Below are 24,782 nucleotides of genomic sequence, written 5' to 3'. Positions count from 1 at the left end.
GGTAGGGAACAGAGATGATGGTAGGGAACAGAGATGATGGTAGGGAACAGAGATGATGGTAGGGGACATTTATGATGGTAAGGGTCAGAGATGATGGTAGGGAACAGAGATGATTGTAGGGGACAGAGATGATGGTAGGGGACAGAGATGATGGTAGGGGACAGAGATGATGGTAGGGAACAGAGATGATGGTAAGGGACATTTATGATGGTAGGGGACAGAGATGATGGTAGGAGACAGAGATGATGGTAGGAGCCAGAGATGATGGTAGGGGACAGAGATGATGATAGGGAACAGAGATGATGGTAGGGAACAGAGATGATGGTAGGGAACAGAGATGATGGTAGGGGACAGAGATGATGGTAGGGGTCAGAGATGATGGTAGGGAACAGAGATGATGGTAGGGAACAGAGATGATGGTAGGGAACAGAGATGATGGTAGGGGACAGAGATGATGGTAGGGAACAGAGATGATGGTAGGGGACAGAGATGATGGTAGGGGACAGAGATGATGGTAGGGGACAGAGATGATGGTAGGGGACAGAGATGATGGTAGGGAACAGAGATGATGGTAGGGGACAGAGATGATGGTTGGGGACAGAGACAATGTGTGGCCTGAGCGTGCCTCACTAGTCACTAATGACCCTCTGTTATTGACCAGTGATCAAAGTCCTTATTAGAGGAGCCATGCAAGTAGTGATGACACAGCAACAATGAACCGCAAGTCTGTCAGCAACAACGGCTAACGATGCATTAAGTCATCGGACAGAGAGTCAAGTACCGACTGATAGTGAGTGATTGTAGAAATGTGAGTGTACCGGTATTTGGGTTTTTAATAGTTATAGCAATTCAAGACTTCCTTTTCCACAAAGACAAATGTACAGGTAGGGTTGGGTATTATAGGGTTGGGTATTGTAGGGTTGGGTATTGTAGGGTTGGGTATTTTAGAGGTTGGGTATTGTAGGGTTGGGTATTGTAGGGTTGGGTATTGTAGGGTTGGGTATTGTAGGGTTGGGTATTTTAGAGGTTGGGTATTGTAGGGTTGGGTATTGTAGGGTTGGGTATTGTAGGGTTGGGTATTGTAGGGTTGGGTATTTTAGAGGTTGGGTATTGTAGGGTTGGGTATTGTAGGGTTGGGGTATTGTAGGGTTGGGTATTGTAGGGTTGGGTATTTTAGAGATTGGGTATTGTAGGGTTGGGTATTGTAGGGTTGGGTATTGTAGGGTTGGGTATTGTAGGGTTGGGTATTGTAGAGGTTGGGTATTGTAGGGTTGGGTATTGTAGGGTTGGGTATTGTAGGGTTGGGTATTGTAGGGTTGGGTATTGTAGGGTTGGGTATTGTAGGGTTGGGTATTGTAGGGTTGGGTATTGTAGGGTTGGGTATTGTAGAGGTTGGGTATTGTAGGGTTGGGTATTGTAGGGTTGGGTATTTTAGAGGTTGGGTATTGTAGGGTTGGGTATTGTAGGGTTGGGTATTGTAGGGTTGGGTATTTTAGAGGTTGGGTATTGTAGGGTTGGGTATTGTAGGGTTGGGTATTGTAGGGTTCGGTATTGTAGGGTTGGGTATTGTAGGGTTGGGTATTGTAGGGTTGGGTATTTTAGAGGTTGGGTATTTTAGAGGTTGGGTATTGTAGGGTTGGGTATTGTAGGGTTGGGTATTGTAGGGTTGGGTATTGTAGGGTTGGGTATTTTAGAGGTTGGGTATTGTAGGGTTGGGTATTGTAGGGTTGGGTATTGTAGGGTTGGGTATTGTAGGGTGGGTATTTTAGAGGTTGGGTATTGTAGGGTTGGGTATTGTAGGGTTGGGTATTGTAGGGTTGGGTATTGTAGAGGTTGGGTATTGTAGGGTTGGGTATTGTAGGGTTGGGTATTGTAGGGTTGGGTATTGTAGGGTTGGGTATTTTAGAGGTTGGGTATTGTAGGGTTGGGTATTGTAGGGTTGGGTATTGTAGAGGTTGGGTATTGTAGGGTTGGGTATTGTAGGGTTGGGTATTTTAGAGGTTGGGTATTGTAGGGTTGGGTATTGTAGGGTTGGGTATTGTAGGGTTGGGTATTGTAGGGCTGGGTATTGTAGGGTTGGGTATTGTAGGGTTGGGTATTGTAGGGTTGGGTATTGTAGGGTTGGGTATTGTAGGGTTGGGTATTGTAGGTTGGGTATTGTAGAGGTTGGGTATTGTAGGGTTGGGTATTGTAGGGTTGGGTATTGTAGGGTTGGGTATTGTAGGGTTGGGTATTGTAGGGGTTGGGTATTGTAGGGTTGGGTATTGTAGGGTTGGGTATTGTAGGGTTGGTATTGTAGGGTTGGGTATTGTAGGGTTGGGTATTGTAGGGTTGGGTATTGTAGGGTTGGGTATTGTAGGGTTGGGTATTGTAGGGTTGGGTATTGTAGGGTTGGGTATTGTAGGGTTGGGTATTGTAGAGGTTGGGTATTGTAGGGTTGGGTATTGTAGGGTTGGGTATTGTAGGGTTGGGTATTGTAGGGTTGGGTATTGTAGGGTTGGGTATTGTAGGGTTGGGTATTGTAGGGTTGGGTATTGTAGAGGTTTTATAGAGCGACTCCACTCCATCTAAAGAGGTATAACATGTAAAACATTTACTATACAACAAAGACTGGTTTTAGGACCAGAGGGTTCTAGAGTGGAGCCACGTCCTTAGAACTTATACCTTAAAGACAGGTCTGCTATAAAGTAGAGAGACAGGGAGACTGACGCATTGATCTAAGGCAGGGGTGGTCTGGTGCTGCTCTTTATGACAGGGTCCGTCCAATGTGTGTGTGTGTGTGTGTGTGTGTGTGTGTGTGTGTGTGTGTGTGTGTGTGTGTGTGTGTGTGTGTGTGTGTGTGTGTGTGTACCTGTGGATTGGAAGACACCGGGGTTGCAGGAGCAGTACCGCGAAGCGAAGGCCTCCATCATACGATCGATCTTCTGAGCCTCACCAGGCAGTCTGAAACTCCACAGAAACTGTCTACACCAGCATAGAGAAAGAGAGAGAGTGAGGGAGAGAGAGAGAGTGAGAAAGACAGAGCAAAGGAGAGAGAGAGGGAGGGAGGGAGAGAGGGACAGAAACATAGATGTGAGGAGAGAGAGAGAGAGAGAGAGAGAGAGAGAACACAGGAAAACCAACGGGAAAGAAAACAGAGGCTCCAAAAGTGTCTTGAAAGCAGGACATCATCATAAAGTGCACTGACTGCACATTATCAATAATAAATACTACTAGATTATTTTTTTAAATGTGATGAACAGCTGGGAATCTTAGTACAGTAATATGCAGAAACAGCTCACCGTAAAGCCTGTACGAGGTTGAGATCTGCAAACTCATGAAGGTCTACGAAGGCCTGCAACACCTTGAGGTTGAAGTCGTCCCTGGGAGAGATGAGGAACAGTGTGTCAGGTTCTCAGATTCAGCTCAGGAAATGGCTGCTATTCAGTGTTAGTCCAGATCAGTCTAGCACTTCCAAAAACAGAACTATTACAGGTAAAGTGTCTTTCAATCCCTATAGGAACTGAAATGTCTGTTAGGGGAGAGGCCCTTTTTAAACCCAACTCCACCTCTTCTCTAGATTATGTCTCTATCAGACCATTATACAATATGATAAGATTGCGGGTCATGATAAATTGCTATTTGTTTGTGCATACAACCAACTTGTTAACATACAATATGTTGTTGCTTTCTTAAGGGCCTTTTCCAAAGAAAACGATTTATCTGCTCTGTCTGTTTGCTACACAGGCTGTTTTGACAGTCACATCCCTGCGAGGTGGCCCACGTGTCGTAGATATGAAACACATGTAGCCAGGCAGAGCATGGCCCCTTGTCTACTGTCGCCGCTGTGCTCCGTAGAGCCAGACAATCCATTTCCAGAGGCTTTATGACCGGGCTTATACACGCACAGAGGGAGAAATCTCCCTGAGAGATGGACAGAGTGTAGGAAAGAGAGAGGGAGGGAGAGAGAGAAGGGAGTGAGTGAGATGGGGAGAGAGAGAGAAAGAGAGGAAGAGGGGGAAAGAGGGAGAGAGAGAAGGGAGTGAGTGAGAGAGAGAAAGAGGGGGAGAGAGACAGAGAGAGAGACAGAGAGAGAGAGAGAGAGAGAGAGAGAGAGAGAGAGACAGAGACAGAGACAGAGACAGAGAGAGAGAGAGAGAGAGAGAGAGAGATGAAAACAGAGGAGGTCAGAGCAGTGTGTTTGTTACCTCTCTCCTAAGTAGTCCCCTATGACAGTTTTGTTGAGGCCCTCTCCTTTGTAGAGGAACTGGGATACGTCCTCAGGAGTGTGCTGGAGAAGGTCGTTCTCCAACAGAAACTGGATCCCCTGGAAGACACACATAGTTTGGTTAGCACTCCAAGCTACACACACACACACACACACACACACACACACACACACGGTTATCTGTTTTGACCTGAAGGAGAGCTAGGAGGCGTTACAATAAGTCATTAATACAGATAACACAACCAGATAACATCTTTGATGGCCATGGTTTATAGTGTAACCTGTTATACATCGCTAAAGGAGGCATAACAGCTACACATGTACGTTTCTATCTGTTTTTATAGAAATCAGAAAACATTCAATAAAAACGTCTAACACCAGATTAACATCCGTGGTAGTGGGTTAATAATGTCTTTAGCATGGATTGCATGGACTTTAGACAAACCTTTTTGGGGTCCATGTTGAATTTCTTCCTTCCCATGGCGATCTGTTTATTTCTTTGTGTTGTTTTACTGTGATTGGACAGAGCAGAGAGATCCATCAGCTCTCTAGAACAGGTGTGGCATTATCAACAACTGACGCCTGTATTTGTTCACCAGGTCAACTGTCACGTTTGTCTACTTTGTACAGTATTTATCCAGGATACTGAACGGTATTGTGGTGAGTTAGTGAGTTGACACTGTTAGTTTACATTGGGCTGGGTTCAGGAGAAATTCAGCTGGATTCAGTCATTACTGTTCCAAGTCAGCTATGAACATGAGAATGTAATGATCCTCTAAAAACAATGATCTTTGACTTATCTTTCCATTTGGACTGGAACATCAACCATGGAGGTTGTTGCACCTACTAACTGATTAGCAGGAGAAACTCAATCTAACTCAAACTCAGTCTAATTAAAAATGAATGAAAACCGTATGCCTTTTTCTTTGTGTGTTCGTGTGTGTGTGTGTGTGTGTGTGTGTGTTCGTGTGGGTATGTGTGTGTGTGTGTGTGTGTGTGTGTGTGTGTTCGTGTGTGTGTGTGTTCGTGTGTGTGTGTGTGTGTGTGTGTGTGTGTGTTCGTGTGTGTGTGTGTGTGTGTGTGTGTGTGTGTTCATGTGTGTGTGTGTGTATACGCACCTGTCCCCCACGCAGGTTAGCTGCTCGATCTCAGTCATCACCTCTGCAATCTCAAACTTCAACCGCTGCCAACAGGATTAGAGGGAGAATTAGCTGGGTTCAATTGACAACTGAACTGTTTTAGCAGAGCATTGGAAATCAACAAACAGACTCAATGTAAGTGGTTAGAGTCAAAGTAACATTTTAGCCAGCCACATAAAGTCATATCATATCAAGGGTGAGTGATATCTTAATAAAAAATAGGAAATCTTGACATTTCTTTTCATTTTCTTGACTCACCTCAATGTCATCCAGTAGCTCTTTTTTCCTGCGTCGTATGTTTGACAGCTCATCTCTCTCTTCCAAGGAAAGGTCTTCAGGTACTGTGAAAGAGAGTGTGGAAAGTGTGGAATTAAGACACAATCACTTACACACATAGTCAGACACTTCCATGGATTAAGATGTGATAGCTAGTGTGCTGTAAATCAACACACAAGGCTGATGAACCACAGATCTAGGATCAGATTAGTGTACCCCAATGCTAAACCTAACCATTAGGAGGATGGAAAAACATCTGGTCCTGGATCTGTTGTTAGGGACACGTTCCAGTTCTACCTACTCCTAAATCAACACATCATTCTCTAGCAGTATACTGGAACTTCTGAGAGCTCTTGACTTCCTCTCTGGCAAAAGGAAAACTCCTCCATAAATTACAACCAAACCGGGACCTTGGACCCCCCACCACCACACACACACACACTAAAGCAGGTAAGCACACACACACACACACACTAGCGCTGAACATCTGCTAAAACGTGCATCGTCCAATATTAGTTCTCAGATAGTCTGCTTCCTCATTTGAGGTAATTAGTACCACTGAGATATCTGGGCCAAATGCTAACCCCCTTCTCACACACACACACACACACACACTATAATATACGTGTTTGACTATACTGTATGTGAACTGAGCACCCAGTGGTAAATCATACAGACTCTGACATTTCCACGTGTTCTATTCAATAAGGAGTCTCCCCAGTCCCTCCTGCTTATCCCTCAGTTTACCAGCAGCACATACATCAACCTTCCTCTCCAGACCTCTCTCTGAGGACGTCCTCCTCACCACCACCTCCTCCTATCACACACCGCCGCTCTTACTACCTGTTAGAAAGCAGGCAGAGGCAGGCATGCTCAGGCTCACAGGAAGTAGGTCATTCTCACGTCAAGAGCCGTGGCAGATTGTGCTTTTCTACGCCGCGCATTTGCCTCGCCAGCTCTCTTTCTCTCTATCCATCCTATGGCTTGGAGTGGAGGGGGGAGGAGAGTCGAGGGGGGTGAAGGGGGGGGTTAAATCCCAGCTGATTCATAGAGCTAAGCAGCTTTACGATTCAGATTTTTTCTCTTCTCTCCTTCCATTGTCAATATCTATTGACTTGTCTTTTTTTCTCTCTCCGTAAAGACAAAAAGACAGAGATACCACGGACCATTAAGTCGGAATGGGATGGCATCGTGGTACTCGACTCTCGGTGGCTTCTTATCACGGACGAGCAGCCAATCAGAGCCAAATGCAGATGGTAGACAGAGGAAAAGGATCTCAGAAGTGGTGATCATTTTCTCTCACGGCCGAGTGGACACACTCAAAGCCTCTGACTGACTTCTACATTAATGAAACAGAGAGATAGACGAAGGGAGAGGGAGAGTACACTGAGTGTACAAAAATTTTGCCCTCAGAACAGCCTCAATTCATCAGGGGCATGGACTCTACAAGGTGTTGAAAACATTCCACAAGGATGCTGGCCCATGTTGACTCCAATGCTTCAGACAGTTGTTTTAAGTTGGCTGGATGTCCTTTGGGTGGTGGACCATTCTTGATACACACAGGAGACTGTTGAGCATGAAAAACCCAGTAGCATTGCAGTTCTTGACACATTCAAACCAGTGCGCCTGGCACCTACTACCATACCCTCTTCAAAGGCACTGAAATATTTTGTCTAGCGAATTCACCGTCTGAATGGCACACATACACAACCCATGTCTCATTCTTCTTTAACATGTCTTCTCCCCTTCATCTACACTTCAACTCAATATTAGGAAGGTGTTCCTAATGATTTGTCCACTCCATGTAGCGAGAGAAATAAATAGAGTAGATACAGAGAGAGGAGAGAAATAAATAGAGTAGATACAGAGAGAGGAGAAATAAATAGAGTAGATACAGAGAGATGAGAGAAATAAATAGAGTAGATACAGAGAGAGGAGAAATAAATAGAGTAGATACAGAGAGAGGGGAGAAATAAATAGAGTAGATACAGAGAGAGGGGAGAAATAAATAGAGTAGATACAGAGAGAGGGGAGAAATAAATAGAGTAGATACAGAGAGAGGGGAGAAATAAATAGAGTAGATACAGAGAGAGGAGAAATAAATAGAGTAGATACAGAGAGAGGGGAGAAATAAATAGAGTAGATACAGAGAGAGGGGAGAAATAAATAGAGTAGATACAGAGAGAGGGGAGAAATAAATAGAGTAGATACAGAGAGAGGGGAGAAATAAATAGAGTAGATACAGAGAGAGGAGAAATAAATAGAGTAGATACAGAGAGAGGGGAGAAATAAATAGAGTAGATACAGAGAGAGGGGAGAAATAAATAGAGTAGATACAGAGAGAGGGGAGAAATAAATAGAGTAGATACAGAGAGAGGGGAGAAATAAATAGAGTAGATACAGAGAGAGGAGAAATAAATAGAGTAGATAAAGAGAGAGGAGAGAAATAAATAGAGTAGATACAGAGAGGGGAGAAATAAATAGAGTAGATACAGAGAGAGGAGAAATAAATAGAGTAGATACAGAGAGAGGAGAAATAAATAGAGTAGATACAGAGAGAGGAGAAATAAATAGAGTAGATACAGAGAGAGGAGAAATAAATAGAGTAGATACAGAGAGGGGAGAAATAAATAGAGTAGATACAGAGAGAGGAGAGAAATAAATAGAGTAGATACAGAGAGAGGAGAAATAATAGAGTAGATACAGAGAGGAGAAATAGAGTAGATACAGAGAGAGATGACAAATAAATAAAGTAGATACAGAGAAAGAGGAGAAATAAATAGAGTAGATACAGAGAGGGGAGAAATAAATAGAGTAGATACAGAGAGAGGAGAAATAAATAGAGTAGATACAGAGAGAGGAGAGAAATAAATAGAGTAGATACAGAGAGAAGAGAGAAATAAATAGAGTAGATACAGAGAGGGGAGAAATAAATAGAGTAGATACAGAGAGAGAGGAGAAATAAATAGAGTAGATACAGAGAGAAGAGAAAAAAATAGAGTAGATTCAGAGAGAGGAGAAATAAATAGAGTAGATACAGAGAGAGGAGAAATAAATAGAGTAGATAGAGGGGAGAAATAAATAGAGTAGATACAGAGAGAGGAGAAATAAATAGAGTAGATACAGAGAGAGGAGAAAAAAATAGAGTAGATACAGAGAGAGGGGAGAAATAAATAGAGTAGATACAGAGAGAGGGGAGAAATAAATAGAGTAGATACAGAGAGAGGGGAGAAATAAATAGAGTAGATACAGAGAGAGGGGAGAAATAAATAGAGTAGATACAGAGAGAGGGGAGAAATAATAGAGTAGATACAGAGAGAGGAGAAATATATAGAGTAGATACAGAGAGAGAGGAGAAATAAATAGAGTAGATACAGAGAGAGGGGAGAAATAAATAGAGTAGATACAGAGAGAGGGGAGAAATAAATAGAGTAGATACAGAGAGAGGAGAAATAAATAGAGTAGATACAGAGAGAGGAGAAATAAATAGAGTAGATACAGAGAGAGGGGAGAAATAATAGAGTAGATACAGAAAGAGGGGAGAAATAAATAGAGTAGATACAGAGAGAGAGAGGAGAAAAATAGAGTAGATACAGAGAGAGGAGAAATAAATAGAGTAGATACAGAGAGAGGAGAAATAAATAGAGTAGATACAGAGAGAGGGGAGAAATAAATAGAGTAGATACAGAGAGAGGGGAGAAATAAATATAGTAGATACAGAGAGAGAGGACAAATAAATAGAGTAGATACAGAGAGAGGGGAGAAATAAATAGAGTAGATACAGAGAGAGGAGAGAAATAAATAGAGTAGATACAGAGAGAGGAGAGAAATAAATAGAGTAGATACAGAGAGAGGAGAGAAATAAATAGAGTAGATACAGAGAGAGGGGAGAAATAAATAGAGTAGATACAGAGAGGGGAGAGATAAATAGAGTAGATACAGAGAGAGGAGAAATAAATAGAGTAGATACAGAGAGAGGAGAAATAAATAGAGTAGATACAGAGAGGAGAAATAAATAGAGTAGATACAGAGAGAGAGGAGAAATAAATAGAGTAGATACAGAGAGAGGGGAGAAATAAATAGAGTAGATACAGAGAGAGGAGAAATAATAGAGTAGATACAGAGAGAGGGGAGAAATAAATAGAGTAGATACAGAGAGAGAGAGGAGAAAAATAGAGTAGATACAGAGAGAGGAGAAATAAATAGAGTAGATACAGAGAGAGAGGAGAAATAAATAGAGTAGATACAGAGAGAGGGGAGAAATAAATAGAGTAGATACAGAGAGAGGGGAGAAATAAATAGAGTAGATACAGAGAGAGGAGAAATAAATAGAGTAGATACAGAGAGAGGGGAGAAATAAATAGAGTAGATACAGAGAGAGGAGAAATAATAGAGTAGATACAGAGAGGGGAGAAATAAATAGAGTAGATACAGAGAGAGGGGAGAAATAAATAGAGTAGATACAGAGAGAGGGGAGAAATAATAGAGTAGATACAGAAAGAGGGGAGAAATAAATAGAGTAGATACAGAGAGAGAGAGGAGAAAAATAGAGTAGATACAGAGAGAGGAGAGAAATAAATAGAGTAGATACAGAGAGAGGAGAAATAAATAGAGTAGATACAGAGAGAGGGGAGAAATAAATAGAGTAGATACAGAGAGAGGGGAGAAATAAATAGAGTAGATACAGAGAGGGGAGAGATAAATAGAGTAGATACAGAGAGAGGAGAAATAAATAGAGTAGATACAGAGAGAGGAGAAATAAATAGAGTAGATACAGAGAGGAGAAATAAATAGAGTAGATACAGAGAGAGGGGAGAAATAAATAGAGTAGATACAGAGAGAGGGGAGAAATAAATAGAGTAGATACAGAGAGAGGAGAGAAATAAATAGAGTAGATACAGAGAGAGGAGAGAAATAAATAGAGTAGATACAGAGAGAGGAGAGAAATAAATAGAGTAGATACAGAGAGAGGGGAGAAATAAATAGAGTAGATACAGAGAGGGGAGAGATAAATAGAGTAGATACAGAGAGAGGAGAAATAAATAGAGTAGATACAGAGAGGGGAGAAATAAATAGAGTAGATACAGAGAGAGAGGAGAAATAAATAGAGTAGATACAGAGAGAGGGGAGAAATAAATAGAGTAGATACAGAGAGAGGGAGAAATAAATAGAGTAGATACAGAGAGAGGGGAGAAATAAATAGAGTAGATACAGAGAGAGGAGAAATAATAGAGTAGATACAGAGAGAGGGGAGAAATAAATAGAGTAGATACAGAGAGAGAGAGGAGAAAAATAGAGTAGATACAGAGAGAGGAGAAATAAATAGAGTAGATACAGAGAGAGGAGAAATAAATAGAGTAGATACAGAGAGAGAGAGGAGAAAAATAGAGTAGATACAGAGAGAGGAGAAATAAATAGAGTAGATACAGAGAGAGGGGAGAAATAAATAGAGTAGATACAGAGAGAGGAGAAATAAATAGAGTAGATACAGAGAGAGGGGAGAAATAAATAGAGTAGATACAGAGAGAGGAGAAATAAATAGAGTAGATACAGAGAGGGGAGAAATAAATAGAGTAGATACAGAGAGAGGGGAGAAATAAATAGAGTAGATACAGAGAGAGGGGAGAAATAATAGAGTAGATACAGAAAGAGGGGAGAAATAAATAGAGTAGATACAGAGAGAGAGAGGAGAAAAATAGAGTAGATACAGAGAGAGGAGAGAAATAAATAGAGTAGATACAGAGAGAGGAGAAATAAATAGAGTAGATACAGAGAGAGGGGAGAAATAAATAGAGTAGATACAGAGAGAGGGGAGAAATAAATAGAGTAGATACAGAGAGGGGAGAGATAAATAGAGTAGATACAGAGAGAGGAGAAATAAATAGAGTAGATACAGAGAGAGGAGAAATAAATAGAGTAGATACAGAGAGGAGAAATAAATAGAGTAGATACAGAGAGAGGGGAGAAATAAATAGAGTAGATACAGAGAGAGGGGAGAAATAAATAGAGTAGATACAGAGAGAGGAGAGAAATAAATAGAGTAGATACAGAGAGAGGAGAGAAATAAATAGAGTAGATACAGAGAGAGGAGAGAAATAAATAGAGTAGATACAGAGAGAGGGGAGAAATAAATAGAGTAGATACAGAGAGGGGAGAGATAAATAGAGTAGATACAGAGAGAGGAGAAATAAATAGAGTAGATACAGAGAGGGGAGAAATAAATAGAGTAGATACAGAGAGAGAGGAGAAATAAATAGAGTAGATACAGAGAGAGGGGAGAAATAAATAGAGTAGATACAGAGAGAGGGGAGAAATAAATAGAGTAGATACAGAGAGAGGGGAGAAATAAATAGAGTAGATACAGAGAGAGGAGAAATAATAGAGTAGATACAGAGAGAGGGGAGAAATAAATAGAGTAGATACAGAGAGAGAGAGGAGAAAAATAGAGTAGATACAGAGAGAGGAGAAATAAATAGAGTAGATACAGAGAGAGGAGAAATAAATAGAGTAGATACAGAGAGAGAGAGGAGAAAAATAGAGTAGATACAGAGAGAGGAGAAATAAATAGAGTAGATACAGAGAGAGAGGAGAAATAAATAGAGTAGATACAGAGAGAGGGGAGAAATAAATAGAGTAGATACAGAGAGAGGGGAGAAATAAATAGAGTAGATACAGAGAGAGGAGAAATAAATAGAGTAGATACAGAGAGAGGGGAGAAATAAATAGAGTAGATACAGAGAGAGGAGAAATAAATAGAGTAGATACAGAGAGGGGAGAAATAAATAGAGTAGATACAGAGAGAGGGGAGAAATAAATAGAGTAGATACAGAGAGAGGGGAGAAATAATAGAGTAGATACAGAAAGAGGGGAGAAATAAATAGAGTAGATACAGAGAGAGAGAGGAGAAAAATAGAGTAGATACAGAGAGAGGAGAGAAATAAATAGAGTAGATACAGAGAGAGGAGAAATAAATAGAGTAGATACAGAGAGAGGGGAGAAGTAAATAGAGTAGATACAGAGAGAGGGGAGAAATAAATAGAGTAGATACAGAGAGGGGAGAGATAAATAGAGTAGATACAGAGAGAGGAGAAATAAATAGAGTAGATACAGAGAGAGGAGAAATAAATAGAGTAGATACAGAGAGAGGAGAAATAAATAGAGTAGATACAGAGAGGAGAAATAAATAGAGTAGATACAGAGAGAGGAGAGAAATAAATAGAGTAGATACAGAGAGAGGAGAAATAAATAGAGTAGATACAGAGAGAGGGGAGAAATAAATAGAGTAGATACAGAGAGAGGGGAGAAATAAATAGAGTAGATACAGAGAGAGGAGAGAAATAAATAGAGTAGATACAGAGAGAGGAGAGAAATAAATAGAGTAGATACAGAGAGAGGAGAGAAATAAATAGAGTAGATACAGAGAGAGGGGAGAAATAAATAGAGTAGATACAGAGAGGGGAGAGATAAATAGAGTAGATACAGAGAGAGGAGAAATAAATAGAGTAGATACAGAGAGGGGAGAAATAAATAGAGTAGATACAGAGAGAGAGGAGAAATAAATAGAGTAGATACAGAGAGAGGGGAGAAATAAATAGAGTAGATACAGAGAGAGGGGAGAAATAAATAGAGTAGATACAGAGAGAGGGGAGAAATAAATAGAGTAGATACAGAGAGAGGAGAAATAATAGAGTAGATACAGAGAGAGGGGAGAAATAAATAGAGTAGATACAGAGAGAGAGAGGAGAAAAATAGAGTAGATACAGAGAGAGGAGAAATAAATAGAGTAGATACAGAGAGAGGAGAAATAAATAGAGTAGATACAGAGAGAGGAGAAATAAATAGAGTAGATACAGAGAGAGGGGAGAATTAAATAGAGTAGATACAGAGAGAGGGGAGAAATAAATAGAGTAGATACAGAGAGAGGAGAAATAAATAGAGTAGATACAGAGAGAGGGGAGAAATAAATAGAGTAGATACAGAGAGAGGAGAAATAAATAGAGTAGATACAGAGAGAGGAGAAATAAATAGAGTAGATACAGAGAGAGGGGAGAAATAAATAGAGTAGATACAGAGAGAGGGGAGAAATAAATAGAGTAGATACAGAGAGAGGGGAGAAATAATAGAGTAGATACAGAAAGAGGGGAGAAATAAATAGAGTAGATACAGAGAGAGAGAGGAGAAAAATAGAGTAGATACAGAGAGAGGAGAAATAAATAGAGTAGATACAGAGAGAGGAGAAATAAATAGAGTAGATACAGAGAGAGGGGAGAAATAAATAGAGTAGATACAGAGAGAGGAGAAATAAATAGAGTAGATACAGAGAGGAGAAATAAATAGAGTAGATACAGAGAGAGAGGAGAAATAAATAGAGTAGATACAGAGAGAGGGGAGAAATAAATAGAGTAGATACAGAGAGAGGGGAGAAATAAATAGAGTAGATACAGAGAGAGGAGAAATAAATAGAGTAGATACAGAGAGAGGGGAGAAATAAATAGAGTAGATACAGAGAGAGGGGAGAAATAAATAGAGTAGATACAGAGAGAGGAGAGAAATAAATAGAGTAGATACAGAGAGAGGAGAGAAATAAATAGAGTAGATACAGAGAGAGGAGAGAAATAAATAGAGTAGATACAGAGAGAGGGGAGAAATAAATAGAGTAGATACAGAGAGGGGAGAGATAAATAGAGTAGATACAGAGAGAGGAGAAATAAATAGAGTAGATACAGAGAGAGGAGAAATAAATAGAGTAGATACAGAGAGAGAGGAGAAATAAATAGAGTAGATACAGAGAGAGGGGAGAAATAAATAGAGTAGATACAGAGAGAGGGGAGAAATAAATAGAGTAGATACAGAGAGAGGGGAGAAATAAATAGAGTAGATACAGAGAGAGGAGAAATAATAGAGTAGATACAGAGAGAGGGGAGAAATAAATAGAGTAGATACAGAGAGAGAGAGGAGAAAAATAGAGTAGATACAGAGAGAGGAGAAATAAATAGAGTAGATACAGAGAGAGGAGAAATAAATAGAGTAGATACAGAGAGAGGAGAAATAAATAGAGTAGATACAGAGAGAGGGGAGAAATAAATAGAGTAGATACAGAGAGAGGGGAGAAATAAATAGAGTAGATACAGAGAGAGGAGAAATAAATAGAGTAGATACAGAGAGAGGGGAGAAATAAATAGAGTAGATACAGAGAGAGGAGAAATAAATAGAGTAGATACAGAGAGAGGAGAAATAAATAGAGTAGATACAGAGAGAGGGGAGAAATAAATAGAGTAGATACAGAGAGAGGGGAGAAATAAATAGAGTAGATACAGAGAGAGGGGAGAAATAATAGAGTAGATACAGAAAGAGGGGAGAAATAAATAGAGTAGATACAGAGAGAGAGAGGAGAAAAATAGAGTAGATACAGAGAGAGGAGAAATAAATAGAGTAGATACAGAGAGAGGAGAAATAAATAGAGTAGATACAGAGAGAGGGGAGAAATAAATAGAGTAGATACAGAGAGAGGGGAGAAATAAATATAGTAGATACAGAGAGAGAGGACAAATAAATAGAGTAGATACAGAGAGAGGGGAGAAATAAATAGAGTAGATACAGAGAGAGGAGAGAAATAAATAGAGTAGATACAGAGAGAGGGGAGAAATAAATAGAGTAGATACAGAGAGAGGAGAGAAATAAATAGAGTAGATACAGAGAGAGGAGAAATAAATAGAGTAGATACAGAGAGAGGGGAGAAATAAATAGAGTAGATACAGAGAGAGGGGAGAAATAAATAGAGTAGATACAGAGAGGGGAGAGATAAATAGAGTAGATACAGAGAGAGGAGAAATAAATAGAGTAGATACAGAGAGAGGAGAAATAAATAGAGTAGATACAGAGAGAGGAGAAATAAATAGAGTAGATACAGAGAGGAGAAATAAATAGAGTAGATACAGAGAGAGAGGAGAAATAAATAGAGTAGATACAGAGAGAGGGGAGAAATAAATAGAGTAGATACAGAGAGAGGGGAGAAATAAATAGAGTAGATACAGAGAGAGGAGAAATAAATAGAGTAGATACAGAGAGAGGGGAGAAATAAATAGAGTAGATACAGAGAGAGAGAGGAGAAAAATAGAGTAGATACAGAGAGGGGAGAAATAAATAGAGTAGATACAGAGAGAGGGGAGAAATAAATAGAGTAGATACAGAGAGAGGAGAAATAATAGAGTAGATACAGAGAGAGGGGAGAAATAAATAGAGTAGATACAGAGAGAGAGAGGAGAAAAATAGAGTAGATACAGAGAGAGGAGAAATAAATAGAGTAGATACAGAGAGAGGAGAAATAAATAGAGTAGATACAGAGAGAGGGGAGAAATAAATAGAGTAGATACAGAGAGAGGGGAGAAATAAATAGAGTAGATACAGAGAGAGGAGAAATAAATAGAGTAGATACAGAGAGAGGAGAGAAATAAATAGAGTAGATACAGAGAGGGGAGAAATAAATAGAGTAGATACAGAGAGAGGAGAAATAAATAGAGTAGATACAGAGAGAGGAGAAATAAATAGAGTAGATACAGAGAGAGGAGAAATAAATAGAGTAGATACAGAGAGAGGAGAGAAATAAATAGAGTAGATACAGAGAGAGGGGAGAAATAAATAGAGTAGATACAGAGAGAGGGGAGAAAAGAGAGAGAGTGACAAAGCAAGAGAGAAGAGATATATACTACAGACAGATAGAGAGCGAGATAGCAAGAGGGGGACAGAGAGAGAAATAAAATAAATCAGAAGGAAAAAAGACAATAGATACCACTACCACAAGACAGCCAAGCTCAGAGAGAGGAGAGAGAGAGAGGAGACAGAAGAGCGAGAAGAGAGAGAGAAGAGAAGAGAGAAGAGAGAGAAAAGAGAAGAGCAGAGAAGAAGAGAGAGCGTTATCTTCTCCGTGTTAACTCTGGCTCTTTAACCAGGCCCATAAAGCCAGTGATTGTAGAGCAGATGGCCCCCCCCCAGGCAACCTACGTCTCTAATGGCAAAGCAGAGCGCCATCCCACCTACTTTACCTCAAACAACCCAGTCAACCAAAAGAAAGGGACAAATTGTCTGGGATTGATGGCCGCTGTGTTCAGTGACAATCCCCCTGCTGTGTGTATGCATGTGGAAACGCTGGGTAATCTGATATCATCATTGTGGATGAACTGCTGCTGTAGGCTATACACCGTCAGCCTGGGTATCTAATGCATTATACATGAAGGATGTGTGTGTGTGTGTGTGTGTGTGTGTGTGTGTGTGTGTGTGTGTGTGTGTGTGTGTGTGTGTGTGTGTGTGTATCCCTTTCTTCCACCTCCAGTCTGATTCCCTTCATCCACTCCTCTCCCGTGACCAACCAGATCAATGTGATCTCTAAGGGTCAACGAGGTCGTCACAGAGGTGAGAGGTCAGACACCCCTAGGCAGGGTCAAAGTGCTACTGCTACTGAACGGTCACTTAAGGAACTCACTACTGCAGTGTAATCAATTATACAGACCAGTGGCCACACACCACACGCCATGGGAGACTTCCTGCTTCACTTCCTTTTAGACTGAAAATAATCACTTATTATACACACTCAGGGCTGAGCACTAACTAGAGCTCATGCAACTCCAAATCTAATCTGAATTATGCATTGATGTCAATTGGATATTTGAGTGGAAAGTTTGAATTCTTCAATATTTCAGACCCTAAGCTAATTGAACTAGGAAGTAATCTTGATCTGAGAGAAAGGGTCTATTTTCCAACAGACACGTTTGTCCAAAGTTTCCCGGTGTTCTACTTGTTATCAAGTCTTTATAATAATCTGTAGAGGAGATCTGAGCCCTTATTAACAAAGTGTCTCGCAGTAGTGCTGATCTAGGATCAGGTCCTTCCTGTCCATATAATCTTATTCATTATAATCTAAAATGGATAACTGATCCTAGATCAGCACTGCTACTCAGAGATGCTTTGTGACTACTGGCCTGGTTCTGATGGGCACCATGATATTAAGATTTTATGACTTATTCAATTTGACATTTTATTTATTTAGCAGACGCTCTTATCCAGAGCAACTTACAGTTAGTGTATTCATCTTAAGGAACGCTAGATGAGACAACCACATCACAGTCATGGGAAGTACATGTTTTATGTACTTATGACTACATGATCATCCTCTCCTCCACCTCCTCAGTCAGACCTCTCTCTGCCCTGGCGATCAGTCACAGTCAGGGGTCTTGAACCAGGAACAGACAGGGAGACAACATGCAAATTCTCCACGCCATTGATAAACCAATGTCATTCATCTCCTGATCCAAGTGACGCTGTGACGCACTCGACCCTGATAGAATCAGTACAACTGTTGGAGTTGGACTTGGTGATCCCCTTTGTTGGATCAAGTTGGAAAATCTCTCTGGAAAAGTTGCAGACACAGTGGCGCTGGGCTAGCCTTGTCCCAGATCTGTTTGTCCTATCTTGCCATGCTAAGGTTTGGCTGGCTTGGCTTCGAAACTGCTCTGTTATGCTGACCATGCCTCCCCCAGCCTGGACGTGCACGCCTTTAGCCCCAAGTCTTGTAACTGCTAGCTATGCTAGCTAAGGCTAATTAAAACCCTTTGCATAATGCATAGCTGTCTCTGGCTGCCGGTATAAGATAGATAGTGCAGATAGAGAACATTCTCTAGAGATTCTAGAACACCCTGGCTGTATTCACAGTGTCTCAGAGTAAGAGGGCTGATCAAGGATCAGGTCCTACTATCCATAAAAAAATAGTATTAATTATGATCTAAAAGACAAAACTGATCCTAGATCAGCACTCTTAATGTGGGAAGCTGTGTGAATAGAGGCCCTGGAGTTCTCTCTTGGACAGTGACTGACATAGACAGAGGACGAGACAGAGGTCAGATCCATGCAGGGAACAGACCACTATTGATCGTTTCCTAAGTCAGATCTCTAACTCAATCGAGTGTCACGCCTTTCAAATCTCCTTGGTAGCGAGAGGGAATACAAAAGCTGCCCAAGCATACTGATCCCCTGGTTGTACTGCAGAGGGAGATCGACGGCAGAGGCGGACATGTTGGAGTGTCCCTTGTGACATGGTTTCATGGTTCCGTGGCTAAAGATAGATAGCGACAACTATATCTGGCTATTATAGAAACAATGGAACACATGGACTTTTTGACAAGAAATACAATTTCAACTACTAAACTTGAACTTAACCTTTAGGCTACTCTCACCTCAACCCTGACCTTACCTTTGACCCTAACCCTCGATTAAGAGCACATAGCTATGTTAATAGGCTACTATTGTCCTTTCTAGCATGGCCATCTAGTGCCTACTGTGACAGCAAGGCAAGGGAACAACTAATAAACAGAGCCAGTGGAGCCACTTCCTGATTTTCTCCAGGTCTGCACTGTGACAATGAAGAGAGGATGTCTGCACTGATTAGGCCCACTGACTCTGGTCTGCCGTAACAATAGTAGCCACACAAACACAGGCTGGGTTAAACTAAGTTCACATCACGGCTAGTTCAGGAACACTTATACAAGCGCTCGCCATAGTCTCCTCATTGTGTTACTATAATCATGGAGAAATATGTGCAACAACACAGCTGAGACTGTTGAATGATGTAAGTAGGTTGATTAAGTGTGTCATGGAAGACAAAACCTGAAACATAAGTGTCTGAGTCAGGGCTGACCTGAACCGTACCGTGCTAGCCGGATATTTTCTTCTCACATTGAGGTTCCAGCAACTATGGTGGAAGCATAACCAGGCCAGCTTGGTTTGACTCGGCTCTGTACTGGGAATATAGTATTGTTACAACCTCATGCCTAGGACCCAGTCAAATACCACACAATCTGTCATTAAGTGTCCTGCAATATCACTGTTCACAAAATAAAAACCATCTATAACCCAATTTGTGTTCTCTTGCATACATACTCCAGATCTGAGTCCAGCTCTGTCTCGGAGTTGAATACATAGCTCAGATCTGAGTCCAGCTCTGTCTCTGAGTTGAATACATAACTCAGATCTGAGTCCAGCTCTGTCTCGGAGTTGAATACATAGCTCAGATCTGAGTCCAGCTCTGTCTCGGAGTTGAATACATAGCTCAGATCTGAGTCCAGCTCTGTCTCGGAGTTGAATACATAGCTCAGATATGAGTCCAGCTCTGTCTCGGAGTTGAATACATAACTCAGATCTGAGTCCAGCTCTGTCTCGGAGTTGAATACATAGCTCAGATCTGAGTCCAGCTCTGTCTCGGAGTTGAATACATAGCTCAGATCTGAGTCCAGCTCTGTCTCGGAGTTGAATACATAGCTCAGATCTGAGTCCAGCTCTGTCTCGGAGTTGAATATATAGCTCAGATCTGAGTCCAGCTCTGTCTCGGAGTTGAATACTAAGCTCAGATCTGAGTCCAGCTCTGTCTCGGAGTTGAATACATGACTCAGATCTGAGTCCAGCTCTGTCTCTGAGTTGAATACATAGCTCAGATATGAGTCCAGCTCTGTCTCGGAGTTGAATACATAGCTCAGATCTGAGTCCAGCTCTGTCTCGGAGTTGAATACATGACTCAGATCTGAGTCCAGCTCTGTCTCGGAGTTGAATACATAACTCAGATCTGAGTCCAGCTGTCTCGGAGTTGAATACATAACTCAGATCTGAGTCCAGCTGTCTCGGAGTTGAATACATACCCCAGATCTGAGTCCAGCTCTGTCTCGGAGATGAATACATGACTCATATCTGAGTCCAGCTCTGTCTCGGAGTTGAATACATAACTCAGATCTGAGTCCAGCTGTCTCGGAGTTGAATACATAGCTCAGATCTGAGTCCAGCTGTCTCGGAGTTGAATACATAACTCAGATCTGAGTCCAGCTGTCTCGGAGTTGAATACATAGCTCAGATCTGAGTCCAGCTCTGTCTCGGAGTTGAATACATAGCTCAGATCTGAGTCCAGCTCTGTCTTGGAGTTGAATACATAGCTCAGATCTGAGTCCAGCTCTGTCTCGGAGTTGAATACATAGCTCAGATACGAGTCCAGCTCTGTCTCTGAGTTGAATACATAACTCAGATATGAGTCCAGCTCTGTCTCGGAGTTGAATACATAGCTCAGATCTGAGTCCAGCTCTGTCTCTGAGTTGAATACATAACTCAGATCTGAGTCCAGCTCTGTCTCGGAGTTGAATACATGACTCAGATCTGAGTCCAGCTCTGTCTCGGAGTTGAATACATAACTCAGATCTGAGTCCAGCTCTGTCTCGGAGTTGAATACATGACTCAGATCTGAGTCCAGCTCTGTCTCGGAGTTGAATACATAGCTCAGATCTGAGTCCAGCTCTGTCTCGGAGTTGAATACATAGCTCAGATCTGAGTCCAGCTCTGTCTCGGAGTTGAATACATAGCTCAGATCTGAGTCCAGCTCTGTCTCGGAGTTGAATACATAGCTCAGATCTGAGTCCAGCTCTGTCTCGGAGTTGAATACATAGCTCAGATCTGAGTCCAGCTCTGTCTCGGTGTTGAATACATACCCCAGATCTGAGTCCAGCTCTGTCTCGGAGTTGAATACATAGCTCAGATCTGAGTCCAGCTCTGTCTCGGTGTTGAATACATAGCTCAGATATGAGTCCAGCTCTGTCTCGGAGTTGAATACATACCCCAGATCTGAGTCCAGCTCTGTCTCGGTGTTGAATACATACCCCAGATCTGAGTCCAGCTCTGTCTCGGTGTTGAATACATAGCTCAGATCTGAGTCCAGCTCTGTCTCGGAGTTGAATAGATAGCTCAGATGAGTCCAGCTCTGTCTCGGAGTTGAATAGATAGCTCAGATGAGTCCAGCTCTGTCTCGGAGTTGAATAGATAGCTCAGATGAGTCCAGCTCTGTCTCGGAGTTGAATAGATAGCTCAGATGAGTCCAGCTCTGTCTCGGAGTTGAATACATAGCTCAGATCTGAGTCCAGCTCTGTCTCGGAGTTGAATACATAGCTCAGATCTGAGTCCAGCTCTGTCTCGGAGTTGAATACATAGCTCAGATGAGTCCAGCTCTGTCTCGGAGTTGAATAGATAGCTCAGATGAGTCCAGCTCTGTCTCGGAGTTGAATAGATAGCTCAGATGAGTCCAGCTCTGTCTCGGAGTTGAATAGATAGCTCAGATATGAGTCCAGCTCTGTATCTGAGGGTCAGTAGTGGTCAGTAGGACTGTGTTGTTGGCTGAAGCTTTACAGCTACATTGCCCACTGCTTTTAGCTGGTTGTTTTCCTCTCTCAGTTACAGGTGTGATGGCAGGTCCTTTGACAGCCATCTCTCTCTTATCCTCTCCTTTCATTCTTTCACCCTCTGTCTTTCTCACTTTTTCATTATCTCCCCTTCATCCAAACCTCTTCTCTGTTTTTAAATATTTTAAATCACTATTCTTTTCCGTGTCTTCCTTCTAGTTCACTCTTTAGTTCTTTCTCCCTCCATCTTCCTCTCCATCTTTCTCTCCCCTAATTTTTCCTGGGAAACTCTTCACTATAAGCCTTGTCTCATAAAAAAACGTGTGAAACTTTCAAAGTGAGCCATGTTCTTTCGGAGGGCTCCATTGGCTATTTATTAGCCTCATCTCCATGGTAATAGTCAGGAGGATGATGTGGTTCTGGCCTGACCCACCAGACCAGTCTAGAGAATGCTGCAGCCTCTAGTGTATAGGCCCTGTAAGAGTATTGCAACTTTGATCAGACTACTGTAGCAGTAGCTCCTGTGTAGAGTCAGACTGAATGCTCTTAGGACCCGGCAAAAGCTGTCTGCTGCTTGCCTGCTTCAATGACCCTTCTCCAAAATTCAATACACAGAACGGACTAAAGGGTTCTATGCTCAGAACCCAAATAGTTCTACAATTAGCACCCAGACTTCAGACCTAGTAAATCATTCTGTTATCGGAACCCAAACTGTTCTAAAGTCAGAACATAGAGTTTAGACCATCAGACCCTTCCCCAGCAAGGTTTTTCGGTCAACACCCAAACAGTTCTCAGGTCAGAACCCTCTCCCCATTGGAAATAGTTCTACACTCTGAATCCTCCCCCGCCAAGTGTTCTACAGTCATATGTAACATGATTAAACCATGTGCTAACCTCATCCACAGTCTCTCATTAGCATAACAGTCTCATGTCTCTGATATTGTTATTGGCTGCATTGATTTAATGCCAGTCATAAAGCACTCTGCGAATCATGCAGATGTATTTCAACAGACTCTAGGATAAACCACTTGTTTTTTCTCCTTGTGAATGCGACCTCTCTTTCACTCTATCGTTCAATTGCTTGCTCTCCCTCTCTCTCCCACCATTTCCAAGTAAATCAAAGTCTTTAAAATGAAAGTATTTTCTAGCACCAAAAAGACACACACACACACACACACACACACACACCTCCTCTGTGTAAATGGAGACAACAATTTCCCACTACTCTCCCTTCGGTGCATGGACCTGCTAAGCTCATCAGTCAGTCTGCTAAAGTCATCTGATCTGAAAAACATGTTATTGTACTGGGACTCCTCATTTACTGGAAGACAGACCTCACCTCACCTAAGGTACTACACTGAACAAAAATATAAACGCAACATGTAAAGTGTTGGTCCCATGATTCATGAGCTGAAATAAAGGATCCCAGGCATTTTCAAATGCACAACAAGATGTCTAAAATGCTGGGCACTAATTTGTTTACATCCCTGTTAGTGGGCATTTCTTATTTGCCAATATAATCCATCCAACTGACAGGTGTGACACATCAAGAAGCTGACTAAACAGCATGATCATTACACAGGTGCACCTTGTGCTGGGGACAATAAAAGGCCAAACACGATTTGAGAAAATGAATTACAATTTTTAAAGGAACTGTTTGACTTTGTTTTAGCTAGCTAGGTCTTTTTATTTTGTCTAAATTTGCACTAAGAATGGCATAATCAAGTTACTTACTAAAATGTGTCACACAACACCTCAGATATCTCAAGTTTTGAGGGAGCGGGCAATTCACTTATTTAGCTAGGCAAGTCAGTTAAGAACAAATTCTTATTTACAATGACGGCCTAGGAACAGTGGGTTAACTGCCTTGTTTAGGAGTAGAACGACAGATGTTTACATTGTCAGCTCGGGGATTTGATCTAGCAACCTTTCGGTTACTGGCCCAATGCTCTAACCACTAGGCTACCTGCCTCGCCAGCATTGGCATGCTGACTGCAGGAATGTCCACTAGGGCTGTTGCTAGAGAATTTAATGTTTATTTCTCTACAATAAGTCGCTTCCAACGTCTTTTTAGAGAATTTGGCAGAATGTCCAACCGGCCTCACAACCGCAGACCACATGTATGGTGTCGTGTGGGCAAATGGTTTGCTGATGTCAACGTTGTGAACACCCCATGGTGGCGGTGAGGTTATGGTATGGGCAGGCATACACTACCGACAACAAACACAATTTCCTTTTATCGATGGGAATTTAAATGCACAGAGATACCGTGACAAGATCCTGAGGCCCATTGTTGTATCATTCATCCGCCGCCATGTTTCAGCATGGTAATGCACGGCCCCATGTCACAAGGATCTGTAAAAAAATCCTGGAAGCTGAAAATGTGGCAGTTCTTCCATGGCCTGCATACTCACCAGACATGTCACCCATTGAGCATGTTTGGGATGCTCTGGATCGATATGTACGGCAGCGTGTTCCAGTTCCGGCCAATATCCAGCAACTTCGCACAGCCATTGAAGAGGAGTGGGACAACATTCCACAGGCCACAATCAACAGCCTGATCATCTCTACGTGAAGGAGCTGTGTTGCGCTGCATGAGACAAATGGTGGTCACACCAGATACTGACTGGTTTTCTGATCCACGCCCAGTCATGTGAAATCCATAGATTAGAGCCTAATGAATTTATGTCAATTAACTGATTTTCTTATATGAACTAACTCAGAAAAACCTTTTGAATTGTTGCATGTTGCATTTATATATTTTGTTCAGTATAGTTTGGTTCAGTTGTTTGGATTGTCATTGATTTACACAAAAAAAATATGCATTGTAATTTTCTGATTTTGTGCAAATCATTGTTGCTTTCATTTTTGTATTCAACAGCATATTTCGCTTGATTGCGTCAGTGACAGTCACTCGCTGGGAATGTTTGCTGTCATTTCTGCTATTTCTGAGATCGAAAC

The 24,782-nt window shown here is 41.5% G+C and overlaps 1 protein-coding gene across 1 annotated transcript in view; it reads right to left on the bottom strand.

The window, feature by feature from the left end:
• The window catches only part of LOC115205296 (cytohesin-3), a 63,315-nt gene that overhangs the window by 15,761 nt on the left and 22,772 nt on the right, over nt 1-24,782 (bottom strand). The window contains exons 2-7 of the mRNA XM_029771110.1: nt 5,605-5,687; nt 5,326-5,390; nt 4,653-4,719; nt 4,188-4,306; nt 3,282-3,362; nt 2,852-2,964 (exon numbers count right to left, since the gene is read on the bottom strand). Coding sequence (XP_029626970.1) covers nt 2,852-2,964; nt 3,282-3,362; nt 4,188-4,306; nt 4,653-4,719; nt 5,326-5,390; nt 5,605-5,687 — 528 coding nt within the window. The remainder of the gene's footprint in view (nt 1-2,851; nt 2,965-3,281; nt 3,363-4,187; nt 4,307-4,652; nt 4,720-5,325; nt 5,391-5,604; nt 5,688-24,782) is intronic.

The sequence above is a fragment of the Salmo trutta genome, chromosome 1, assembly GCF_901001165.1.
Source record: "Salmo trutta chromosome 1, fSalTru1.1, whole genome shotgun sequence".
Taxonomy (NCBI): Eukaryota; Metazoa; Chordata; class Actinopteri; order Salmoniformes; family Salmonidae; genus Salmo; species Salmo trutta.
The sequence above is the reverse complement of the archived record's forward strand: the minus strand, read 5'-3'. Positions and strand labels throughout refer to the sequence as shown.